The sequence below is a fragment of the Thunnus thynnus genome, chromosome 3 (assembly GCF_963924715.1).
Source record: "Thunnus thynnus chromosome 3, fThuThy2.1, whole genome shotgun sequence".
NCBI classification, from domain to species: Eukaryota; Metazoa; Chordata; class Actinopteri; order Scombriformes; family Scombridae; genus Thunnus; species Thunnus thynnus.
This window is the reverse complement of record NC_089519.1, coordinates 22,850,151-22,862,888: the sequence shown is the minus strand read 5'-3', so window position 1 is coordinate 22,862,888 and position 12,738 is coordinate 22,850,151. Positions and strand designations below refer to the sequence as shown.

Here is a 12,738-nt window from a genome sequence, read left to right as displayed (position 1 = left end):
AGCATAAAACTTGAAATGTCTGGCAACCATTTTACTTTTTATTACAAACACTTTCCAAAGATCACACTTTCCTTTCCAAAAATTGGTCCTAAACCTTTAAAAGAGCACATATCTTAAGATCTTGGCAATATGTCCTTGAAAGCAAACCAGCAATATCTCTGGATAGGAGATTTATACAGTAAACAAGAACAAACAAAGACAAGAGAGCCATTAATATTTTTAATGGAGGAGATACTTTAACCCTAACATTACCTTTATCCTTCATTTTCTGGGTGAAACTACCTTTTAGCTGTCCAATAATCAAGGGGACAGTGGCATACTCTGCTTGACTGAAGTGCAGAGCACTAAAAGGGTTCTGATTAAATGCTCCACTCTGGGAAATGAAAAGCAATCTTAGCTGCTCTGACAAAAATAATTGCACGTTGGCATTTTCACTTTATAGAAAAAGATGAGGAAATGACATGTCTCTCCATCTCTCTGTGTGATGTGTGGCACTGGTTCTCTTAAATATATAAATATATTAAGATTAAAAATACAATGTTCAGACACCTTGCAGTCAAACTGTGATTGTAGCAAAGCAGGTCACACATTGTTGATGTAGTGTTAATGAAAGGTGTTTAGTTTGCAGTTTCAACTAATCAGAATGAGAATGAGTTATTGGCTTATCATTATTAGCATTATTACTTCAAAATCAAAATGTCATGTGGGACGTGAAGCATCATGTGCATGTACAAATCCAAGTAAAGTAAACTAAACCAGTGCTAAAAATATTTCCAAACTTTGATTGCTATATCACATTAATTATAATGGCATACAAACATGGTACAGTAGAGATAATGTTGTGATTAGTCTTAATTAATACAACGATTTTGCACTTATTGTAGTGATTTTTAAAACATTTTTACATGGCATTTGATAGAAATATTTAAGTTTCTGTTGTTCACAAATGATCAAATTTTTTACTAGTTACATCAAATAGTTGAAATAGCTGCCATCTCATTTGCATAATCTATGGATCATTAAACAACAAATGGAGACAAAACTGATGCAAAGTCACAGTGAATGTCAATTTCTTTTAAATGTTTTATCATTATGATGTTTTTGTATAGTATTGCTTGCTCTGCTCACCCCAATGTGAAATGGTCCAGTGAAATAGTCCAAATTGGCCTGAATGAAGCCAATGTTTCCCAGACTGAGCTCAGCACTGCGACTCTTGGCCCTGACCAAGGACTCTTCTTTGTTTTCTATGAGGATGACCTGGAATAACAAAGAAAAAACCCTTTGCTACTTCTTCAGGTGACCTGGAACGAGCAATAACAAACTTTTTATAGAGCACCATGTGAAAATTTAAAAAAAAAGGCCTAAACCAAGACAGCAGTATAAGTTTGCATTAAACAATAATTAATAGTATCAATTTATTATTATAAACTGATGTATTAATTATTTTATCACTCATATCTTTCAGTCATGTCTTACAATGTTATGTCTGTATGTCACATCTGTACAAATACACAAGTATTACCTGGCAATCTGGAAGAGCGTGAGCCAGAACAATCCCTACATGGCCCTGAGAGACACAAGTACAAAGAAATAACAAAGTGAAAATGCACAACAGGAAAACAACACACACGAAAGAGGGGGGGGTTCAACACAGTTATGATTAGTGCTGCCCTTTCTAGCCCGGTATTGACCCTTTAGCCTTGCAAAGGTCCTGCTTTGAGTGACCACTTTCATAAATGTAATTGCCAGTCTATCCAATAATAAAAGGAATTCAAAGAGAAGAAGAAGAAAAATATAAAAGAGTATGAGAAGCAGACCCTTTGCTGACTATTAATGGAGCAGCAGCCTAACGTGGTCATGGTCAGGTGGAGGGATAAATATACATGCATAACTGGATTGATGGATGAATACCCATACCGTTCCACTGCAGAAATCCACAATGGTGTATCCCGGCCGGGCTAGCTCTGTTACCATGGCGACCAAGTTATTCAGCTGTTGCCTCTTCCTGACTGCACGGATATTTGACATTTTCCCTGCAAAAGAGCATAGGTTCTCAATGCACCTGAACAGAAAAAGTGGAAAGCAACAGGTTTTTTACAGGCAATTAATCTGAAAACCAAAGAAATGAAAGAAAATGAAAAAAAACTACAGAGAAGAAAGCTTTCAAACATAAATAGACTTTTCTTTTAATGCTTGTAAAAGCCTATTTTGTAGCTTGGCTGGTTCCAGTCAATATTAAGACACATTACAATAACCTACATTTTTAACAACATAAAAGATGGCAGAATATCTTGTTAAAAAATACAAAAAAAAAAAATTCACACTACACATTTTTCATTACTCTAATGCTTCGCTTTATACTGCTGTCAGTGAGCAAACAGCCTTTCCCTCTAACTGCTCAAATTTTGATTTACAACCAGCCATTTCAGGTAATGGTTATAGCACACAGATGAAAAGGCCTCCACTCTCTCATCAGCATGTTTCCAGCCAATTGCCAACAAGGGGAGCACAAACAATCTTTCAGCATCATCAAAAGCAAGCCTCCGAGCCAAAATCGAGTGTCCTTCTTGTTTGCGGCAGAACTTTTCTACTGCTGTGTGAGCAGTATGTACCCCATTAACTCAAAGCACATTTCAGCCTCCTGCATCTTCCTCTCCTGTGTTCTAGCACGCCTCGCATCGGCAGTGAGCCGTTGACGCGCTGTGCCGGTGCCATCTCTGGTCCATAAACCTAGAGTGATGAGTGTTTCATTTACCCGTAAGTCACACCCTCATATCCACACAACTGGAATATCAGAAAAATATTATTACTACACTTTCCTGCTCTCGCCGCTTTGTGTATGACGACAGGGGAGGAAAGACTGTAAAGGAGACTTTTCATTCCCGGCAACACAAATAGGAAATTTTATAGTGGCATTATTCAGTCTCTCATACTGGCTGTTATCACGCTGATCCCAGTTGTGGGGAGAGCACAATAACGAAAAGTGAGGGATGAATTTAAATACAGAGAAACTGTGGGAGGGTATTGACAAGACTCCACTCTTCATTTTGACGAGTAATTCACACGGGTGCAGGCACTTCTATGCATCCACAGCTCCAGAGAGTTCTCGCTATATAAGTCTTTTGATACATCTCAACACATTTAGATTTTAATTGCAAATTCCATTGTGGAGTGTGATAAATGTCTACATCAAGTACGCAGACATAGAGAGGGTGACCTAAAATGTGGCCCAGTGTGGAGAAAATTAATGAGCTCACAGAGTAACAATGTAGAATATCCATGTAGTGCTCAAACTTTTTTTGCACAAGATACAGAACACTTTAAGGACAGAGGGTTTTGCCTAAAACGCAATCTAGGAAAAGAAAAACTGGCTCTTATGATGTTCTGCTAAATATTCCTGATTCCCAGACAACCACTGCAAGCTTTCATTAGTTGTGAGCGTGCATGTGAAAATCCCCTTTTATACATCAAAGGCAAGCATGCAGGTTCGGCCACACAAACGGGCACAAATCTGTCTAGCATGTCCTTAATGTACAACATAATAGTACATAATACTGTGTGTGCAGAGAAAAGTGACTGAAGTCAGTTACACAAGTCCTAACAAAAGTAAAACCGAAGTGCAAAAGGTGTATGTTCCTTGAATAAAATAAATGTATAAACTGATTTTGCAGTGTGCGTGCAATTGACTTTCAGCATTTCTACACTAACAAGACTTTTGTTTGATGAAAGGTCAGCACACGGGTTAAGGTCAAACCCATAAGCTATGCGGGACTGAGTGGGTGGCAGCAGAAGAGCTAACTACATGCCAGTCTACGGCTCTCTTTGTTTTCAATTTCATTTTTTAATATGGTGTCAGGGAAAAGAGTAAGACTGAGAGAGGTCTTTAAAGTTCACACCCTGGGTCGGTATAATTGCATCAAATTCACTCAGTTTCACATGAACATCACAAAGTATGTGTCAAACAGAATAAAGGCCAAAAAGCCATAAAGTGTGAAAAAAAACAAGGTTGGCAACACACTGTAGAGAATAATGAACATGTTCCTACAGATGTAATGCAAATAACAGGCAGTTTCATAATGTCTTTTTTCAGTCACTTAATGATGGGTTGTATTGATTCTGGCACATATAATGAGGTTTTTGCATGTTCAGTGTCAACATTTATCAGTTATTTCCCCCAGTCTCCACATATACTAACCACAGTTTGGTTATGGCATGATTAAGGTTGGTAATAATGAATAATTTATTTTTTCCCCACAGCAGTACAGCTTGGGAGAGCTACTCTGCTGCCGTCATAACCCTGATCTGTACAGGCAACTGAAACAATACTAAGACAAACCAATCAACAGACCTGGTGCACAGTGTGTTTGTGACCCTCTGCAGGTAACCCTGTCATCACTGTTAAAGTATGACATAAATTGAATGCAGCTGTAATTTCTCTCTGTCACAGTCTGTGAATTAGCCACTACAGCAGGAAGAATATTTAATCAATGCAGGGCTTGAGTTTAGGCTTTATGATTGAAGGAAGGTCACCCGATTCAACAAACAAAATCATTACATGACAACATGATGCCAAAGTTGCCAGGATAAGAAAAAAATGTGATGTGACACCTTCCATTAGCCTAAATGACAGTGAAATACAACCAGGGAATGACGCTTAGTGACTAAAATATAGCAGAACGGTTTTGACATGGAAACCTCAGGAGTTTTATCCGAGCTTCAACTTGAAAGAGAGAAAAACAATCACAGACCATGTTATTCACAGAGAGCCCAAAAGGATCGAGATCAATCTGCACCCTGATTTTCTTCCACTTATTTTTTTGTCCTGCATCCCAACATCTATTGTCTTCCAGCCACTTTATAAACAGACGCAACAATCACAAGTATGACAGAAACTGCCTGCAACTGTCATCCAGCCAGGCTCAAATGATCCCCTACCACGAAGAGCTGCTGACAGGTGGACATTACTCAACTCCCTTCCTCTGTCATTATTCACATCACACTGCATGTGCAAGAATGAGGAAGAGCTCAGATGTTTTAGCAATAAAAAAAAAAAGTGAGGCACTGTCTGCCAAGTATGTATGAAAATGCAAATGAACACGCATAAATTATCATGTAAGAGGTGAAAATTAAGCATCAAGTCAAGCTATACGTCTGAGAACATCTTACCAGAAATGAGGGAGTATAAAAAACACGATTCAAAGAAAGTTTTCTAAACTGAGACTTGACATCATGGAATATAATTCCTTTTTTTTTCTTTTTTAGACAAAAATTTGATCAGTCGACCTTTATTGAATCATAAATATGTATTCTCTTAGACAAAGTAAAACAAGACATCCACCAATGTGGTAAGATTAGTTTACATGCTTCCAATCAAAACTCCAATGAAAATTTCAATAATTTCCGAGAATGATCATTTTCATAATACTTGTGTTAAGACTACTTATGTTTTGTTTGAAGATACTAGCACTCGTTTCTGAGTACTAGAAATCAGGAAATGACACTGAGAAAAAGTGGCATTATCTCATCTGATAGATGTGTTTCTTGTTTTAAAAAGGAGGTGAATGTGTAAAGTTAATACCTAATATTTTTTGCAGTGTAGTGTACATAAGGACAAACGTTCACGCACATATTTTTGTTTGTATATCAATTTACATGCAACATAATAATATTCTCTGGATATTTAGATTTGCCTGCAGTGGAAAAATGTTGATTTCTATCATGCATACCGGCCTGCCACAATTTATATCTTTCTTTTCAGTTGAAAATGTAATTACTTGTCCAAGTTTACGTTTCCTTGACCGCTAAGTATATTCTTCTGACATGGTCCTTTGGTTGGAATCTGATGGGGTTCAGGTGTGTTCTTCTGAAAGTCTTTTTCAGTTTAACCTCCTTCCACAGGTTGATGTGAGCCAGAACGTGGAATATACTGATGTTGGTGGTGTTTATGAACAGGGGCAGGGACACCATCCCACCCGGAAAACTACTGGCACAAAGCCAGTGATGACAGGGCCACATTTTTTTTGGTATCATAGAAACGATGTTTCTGTTTTTCCAGCAGATTTACTCTGCCTCGACATATCTCGATGCTCAGTGAGGAAAAAACATGCTGTGGCTGCGTCATCGGGGGAGACTGAGGATCCATTAGCCAGTGTGTCCTCTACTGCAAAAAGGTGGCTACCACTGCTGCTGCTGCTGGCAGTGAGCCCTGATCTCCTCCTTTTTCCCCTGATGCTGCAGAACTACCCAGGGACTTATCAAGCAGGTCCATCACACAGATTAGAATGTAAACACACTGCTGAGGCACAGGGGGCCTCTGTTTGGGCTCTGCAGGATCTGACAGCTACCATCTCTCAGAGGACATGCTGGTTTAAAGAGCAGACATAAGCAAGGCTGGTTTAAGATTCAAGTTTAGATTGTGTTATGTTGAAGTTAAGAATTCAGTATTTTGGTCTGAATCAGTTGGATTTTATGTTTGTTTTGAAAAATGATTGCTAACTCTAGTTAGTGATTTATTAGCCAAATATACCTGTATATAATGTTATTTTCTGGAAATTACATTAGGGGTTGTATTATGTACTCCCTACAGTACATGTTGTCTTTGAACAGAGCAAGCACCAGCTCTTGTGTTATAGACTGAGCTTGTTACTGTAAGAGAGCATTGCACTATAGATTACTTGTTAAACTGGGCTTACTGTACAAAGTGTACAGCAAGCCCAGTTTAGCCTACAGGAGTTGCTGGCTCATATTATGTGTTTTGCTGCCACTGAGGAAAAATATTCCTAATGGGTGGAATGCGTCTCCAGACATCTTTATCACAGAAATGTCCCAGACAGTGTCATCTGCCAACGACCAAGAAAAACGATGTCACATGATGTCATGTTAGAAGATGGCGAGTCTGAGAAGAAAAATGCTAATATTACCAGTCAGAGAAATTCTTTACAGTGTCCTAAAACTGACTGCTTCTAAGAACTTGTGAGCATGTGACAGAAAAGAACTATGAGGGATTATTTATTTTATTTGATGGTAATTAACACCATATATTGACTCATATATTGTTGGGTCATTTGTTTTTATTAAATCATGCATTTTAATTTAAAGATCTCCTCCAGACATGTAAAAAATAACCTGCTTGGAACAATCACATGTGTTTGATATGTTTGTCGATTCCTTCTGCCTCATTAAAAATTCCAAAAACCATTAATATGCAAATATATATCATATCATAAGTTTAACTGCTGGACACAACATGTCTCTTACTTCACTGTGTGTACACTGGATGCTTGTGAGTTTCTACATCAAACTTGTGTAAGTTGCATACTGGACCAGGATTGGCTTCCAAACTACTTGTGATATCACATCACCACAGATTAACATGAAAACAGCCTTCTAGTGTTAAACTCTGCACATACATCATTCTGCACAGTGAGGCTCAAACATTCAATTGTAGGAACAAAAAAACAACACATTTTTGAGTGGAAAGGAAGTTGAAATAATAATAAAAACAAAAGATATTAAATGTGTTATTTCTGTCAACTTTGTTTTATTCAGAGATTCTCATCATCAAATGTTTTTAACAAAACAAGCTGGAGCTGCAATGATTAGTCAATTAAGTTGCCAACTATTAAATGAATCGCTAACTATTTTGATAATCAATTAATCATTTTAAGTCATATTTTAAGGATAATTAAGAATCCACTGATTCTAGCTTCTCAAATGTAAATATTTTTTGGTTTTGTTAGTCCTCTATGTATCATTGGGTATCATTGGGTTGTGGACTGTTGGTCGGGACAATAGAAGACATTTGAAGATGTCACCTTGGGTTTTGGGAAACAGCAACTGACATTTTTCATCATTTTCTGACATTTTATGGACCAAACAACTAATTGATTAATTGAGAAAATAATCAACAAATTAATCAATAATGAAAATATTCGTTAGTTGCAGCCTTAAAAAAGGTTGTTGCAAACTGGGGAGTCATTTTATGTTCATCATGATGTCGATTTAGGTCAATATTGTTAAACTGCTTAAAGTATACCAGTAGAAACAGTTTGGGACAGCTGCTCTTGTAAGATCATAATAATACATAATATTAACACTCAATAGCTAAGACAAGTAATAAATTTGACAATAAACATTCAATAAAATAAATAAGACACTGGTTTATGTTTTCATGTGGTGATGTTTAAACTCTTCAAGGAGAAGGACAACTTTAATGATTTTTTTATGAGCTCATATTTTTTCAAACCTCGCAGCCAATTTAATGAAAACAAACTGGCAAAAGCGCAGGTCAATAAATCAAGACCAAACTCTGGAAAGACTCACTGGTGGGAACGGAGACATGCACATATTGCACTGGAAGTAAGCAAGACTGGGTAGCTCTTAAAAGAGCAAACCTTTGCATTCTGTTTCATACATATGTGTACATATCAGTATAAAAGGAATGACGCAGCATCTACACGTTGGGTCATGCACATTGACAATCTGTCTGCATTCAAGCACTCTGGATGTGTTTGTTCATATGTGCAGTTTGGTGTAGTGAAATAGAAACAGAACGGTGAGATGCATGGATCATTTCCATCTCAGTCTGATTTTCTTTTCTGATCATATCATCTTGTTGAATGAATGCCTAAGGTCTGCTCAAGCAGTCATGAATGTACCAGTGTATCAGGTTAGCTGTCCTAGTACTTCTGAGGAGCAATACTGATGTTTGCTTGTCTTGGAGGTTGCTCAGAACAATGCTGTGTTTTATGAAAACAAGCACAAGGGTGGTGTGGGAGCTCCAAGCATGACTGGAGAGGTAAAAATCTAATCACACTTACTTTAAAACCGTTAGCACTTAAACATGGCAGCAGCACAGTGGTGTTGTTGCGGAATAAAATATTTGATTCACACAGTGACCAGACCACAACTGGTCCAGGTATGTGAATGTGCCATGTACTGACCGAGGGCTGGCTCATACATCCGTGACTGTACAGGTGTAAGAGAGTATACGGTAATTCCTTTATGTGACTGGAAGAGTGCAAACAGCTTGTCCCTTAAGTGCTGTGAGTTGCACACAAGGGTTCTGCAGGAGCAAACTGATCAACCAAAATAAAGAGCACAGCTCTTATAGAGGTGCTGCTGAGCAGCTAATAAATAAACTGCCTAGAGCTCAGTAACAAAGGTAAAATGGATTACTGAGATTCTGACAAATGCGTACGAAAGGAAAGCTGCAGGCTAAACAACATGGCACATATTACAGCACTGACTGAGAAGAGAGGAAAAAAACTGACCTCTTAAAATGTTTCCCTTAAATATTCCCCTTAACCTTCTTTACGTTGAGAAAAAATGATCCAAACTGTATGACAGTATCACAAATACATCACATATTCACTTGTTCAAACACTTACTTGAAGCTTTACGATTGTTATTATAATCAGCAAACTCTTTAAACCCAAGAGGTTATTATAAGGCTGCACTATTACACATTGAAATATATAGAGGTTTTGTGCATGGGAAACATTTGGCACATAGCTAATCAAAACTATAATTACACACTTGCTATATCCAGTCAGTACACATTCAAGACTGTCCTCTTTAATTTGAACATTTTCTCAGCATTGTCTTTTAATATCTTTAAAACAACACAGAATGAGCCAAGCAGACTTCCCTCACAACACTGTGAACTGAGTCTTTGTGAAAGTTTTCTATTATTGCAGTGTAGTTTATTGGTGTGTGCAAAAGAAGCTGCTTCCCACGGAGATGTGAGAGCATCAACACAGGGAGACTGGAACAGAATGCAGACTAGGAGCCATTTCTTGAAATATAAGCCAACAAATTAAAAACTGTTCTGAATCAGTGCTGGATTTGCTTTGCATGACATTATTTTCTGTAGAAGGACGTAAAATGATTTATCAGTCCCACATAGAGTTAAAGGCACCTTTAACATTTTTTTTTTTATCTGACAAGGTTTTGGCAGTAACCTATGTTTTCGTGAATGGACAAAATTTCTAACTGGCTGGCTTAATTTTACCTTGGCAAAGACTTCTGCAGACAACTTACAATGGCTTCTCCATTATTTGACATTTGAAATGCCTTGTTGGCACTTTGAAACATATGCACTGGTGCAGAACAGTTTGCATTTGACTACGTTCTTTATTACAGAAATCTACGGACCAAAGGGAGAGGAAATGAACTTTGGCACATCTTTGCAAAGATGATGGTAATTAATAACAGGAGAGACATATAAATCCATAGTGCTTTTCTGGCAGTGGAAATATTCTCGGGAACAATCCTGAAAGCTGCAACAACACACAACATTACAGCAATTGTGCTGTGACATTTTTTTTTTTTTTTTTAAAGTTGGAGGCACAGCCACTGAGCAGTAACTAAATATAATCTTGTTGAGTCGGCTTGAAGTAAAAAAAAAAAAACATTCACGATACTGAAAGCCTCAATTGTTGACAAGATGTCAGCAAAAAATAAAAGTGTGCTTTCACAGCAGCCCTCACTGACATTTTTCAATGTATTTGCGTAAGACTGTGATGACAAGAAAAATGAAAGGTAATGAAGACAAACAGAAGAGGAAAAAACTTCTCACCGTGCATCCTTCAACAGCTTTGGAATGTCTGTCAAAACATGACCAGACGTAGCTGTAGGCGAGAGGTCTGCATAATTATGGGACTCACGGTCGCTCTTACAGGTCACAGCACATACCGAATTTGTCTGCGCTGTTTTATTTCAAAATGGACATACTAGAAAACTGTTGCGCTCTTCAAAATAACACCGACTACACACAAACAGAGAATCACATCAAGACACACGTAACACTTTTACTTTTACATGTATGATAAATGATGATGAAAAATATGAATTAATTCTGGTAGAGCTGAAATTATTTGTCAGTTAGTTACTGTCTATTTTCAGTTTGCAGTTTATCATAGAAGTGTGTGAAGATTCCACTTGATGGTCAAAACTTCTAAACTCAATATTTTCTTCTTTTTCACTATGAATTGAATCCATTTGGGTTTTTTGCCTGTCAGTCAAAAGATTATATTTATGCTTCATATTTTATAGGCTACATAATTGCTCAATAATCAAAAACAAATTGACCAATACATCTATAATGAAAACAATCATTAGTTTCAGCCCTACATGCTAGCAAACCTAAGCCAGTGACACTTCATTTTCCAGATCCCATTGTCTCCTGTAATTTCCTGATAAGGACCTGATATGTAAACTGCTAATATTCCTGAAATGAGTTATGTAATTTGGTGTGGAGTGCAGGATTTCAATTAGTACACGTTCCATTTAGATGTAGAGTCATTCAATCTGTGCACAGCAGGTCAACTGAGTACGGAAAAATGTGAAATTGGTCTACAAGCATACAATAGAGCTTATACAGAAAATAAGTTTCCAATAAAAAAAGTAATAATGAATTAATGTTAACATAAGTTTAAATAGAGTATTTCTTTCACACAAATTCTTCTGGAAAATAACAACTGCTTATAATTTAAGACTAAAGTCTCACAACTTTTCATACTTTCTCCATAATTAGTACAAAACTACAGTATGTATTATTATGTATTATGAACCTTCTTAGGGAAACTAGCTCTGTTTGGTAAAAAGTGTTACCCATAAGCCAATATCTTAGTATTGTAACATGCCAACGTGTCTAATACTGGTTTGCAGAGACCTTAAGCCATCAGAATTTGTTGCGGGTCATTTGTCTTGTCAAAACAACCAACAACAAGCACAATGCAATGCCTTTCCAACCCTTCACACATTTATCACACCAACAGAAATTTTTTTCTCATCAAAGAGTATTTGTGGTGAAAAATGTTGATATTTGGGGTATATAAAAGCTCAACTAGAAACTATTTGTAGGAAATGTTTTAGGAGAGTGGTCAAAGAGAGCTAAAGCAACCACCATGGCAAACTCACCAATATATTTCACATTTATCAAAATAATATTGTATAATCTGGCCAAGATAAATATATTATGATATTTTCATACTGGCACATGCCTGGCAGACAGATATATATTTATCCTTTTGGCTACCATTCACTGTGTAGGCTAAATGTTGTCTTGCAACATGTCTCCTGAGTGCTGTTCACTGCGCTGCTTGAAGTGGAGGTGGCAAACACATCAACACTCTTCTGCTTTAAAACTTTGGGAGTTTGGAATCGATCCGTCTTGTCAGTGAAGTTGTGTTTGCCATGGGCAGAGGAAAAGATTTGTCCTTAGTTGTTCTGAAAGTATGAACTGCACTGATCCTGGCCGGCGCATTCACAGCTCAGCTCAGGTAAGGAACAAATGACCTAAGGCTACCCATAAGCTGACACATTGGTAAACCATATCCACAAAGTAAACATAAGATTTGCTCAGTCTGCTGACTTGAGATAGTTTTTAAAGTCCAACATATCAACATGTGATACTTCAAAAGCAGGATTGTTCTAAATTGAAACAAGAAAACAGGACTGGCTGTAAAAGACGACCAAAATGCAACACTTCCTTCTTTTTACCCTGTTCCATGATGCATCACTGAACCCCAAGAAAGTCAAATGTAACCAGTTTCCCAACTAACCAACTGAGAAAGTTCAGAGAAAGATAGAAGTACAACTGCATATCTTCAGCTGTAGGGAACTTGGACAGAGTGATCATTGAATAACTGTCCATTAGCAAATATCAATACATGATAATTTGATGTCAAGGTGGAGTACTCACCCATTTATCATGTATTTCTTACAAACTTGCCC

At 37.3% G+C, this 12,738-nt stretch overlaps 1 protein-coding gene across 1 annotated transcript in view; it reads right to left on the bottom strand.

Moving 5' to 3' along the window:
* gstcd (glutathione S-transferase, C-terminal domain containing) overlaps positions 1–12,738 on the bottom strand; it is a 47,731-nt gene that overhangs the window by 14,242 nt on the left and 20,751 nt on the right. The window contains exons 6-8 of the mRNA XM_067584816.1: positions 1,918–2,033; positions 1,523–1,567; positions 1,129–1,257 (exon numbers count right to left, since the gene is read on the bottom strand). Coding sequence (XP_067440917.1) covers positions 1,129–1,257; positions 1,523–1,567; positions 1,918–2,033 — 290 coding nt within the window. The remainder of the gene's footprint in view (positions 1–1,128; positions 1,258–1,522; positions 1,568–1,917; positions 2,034–12,738) is intronic.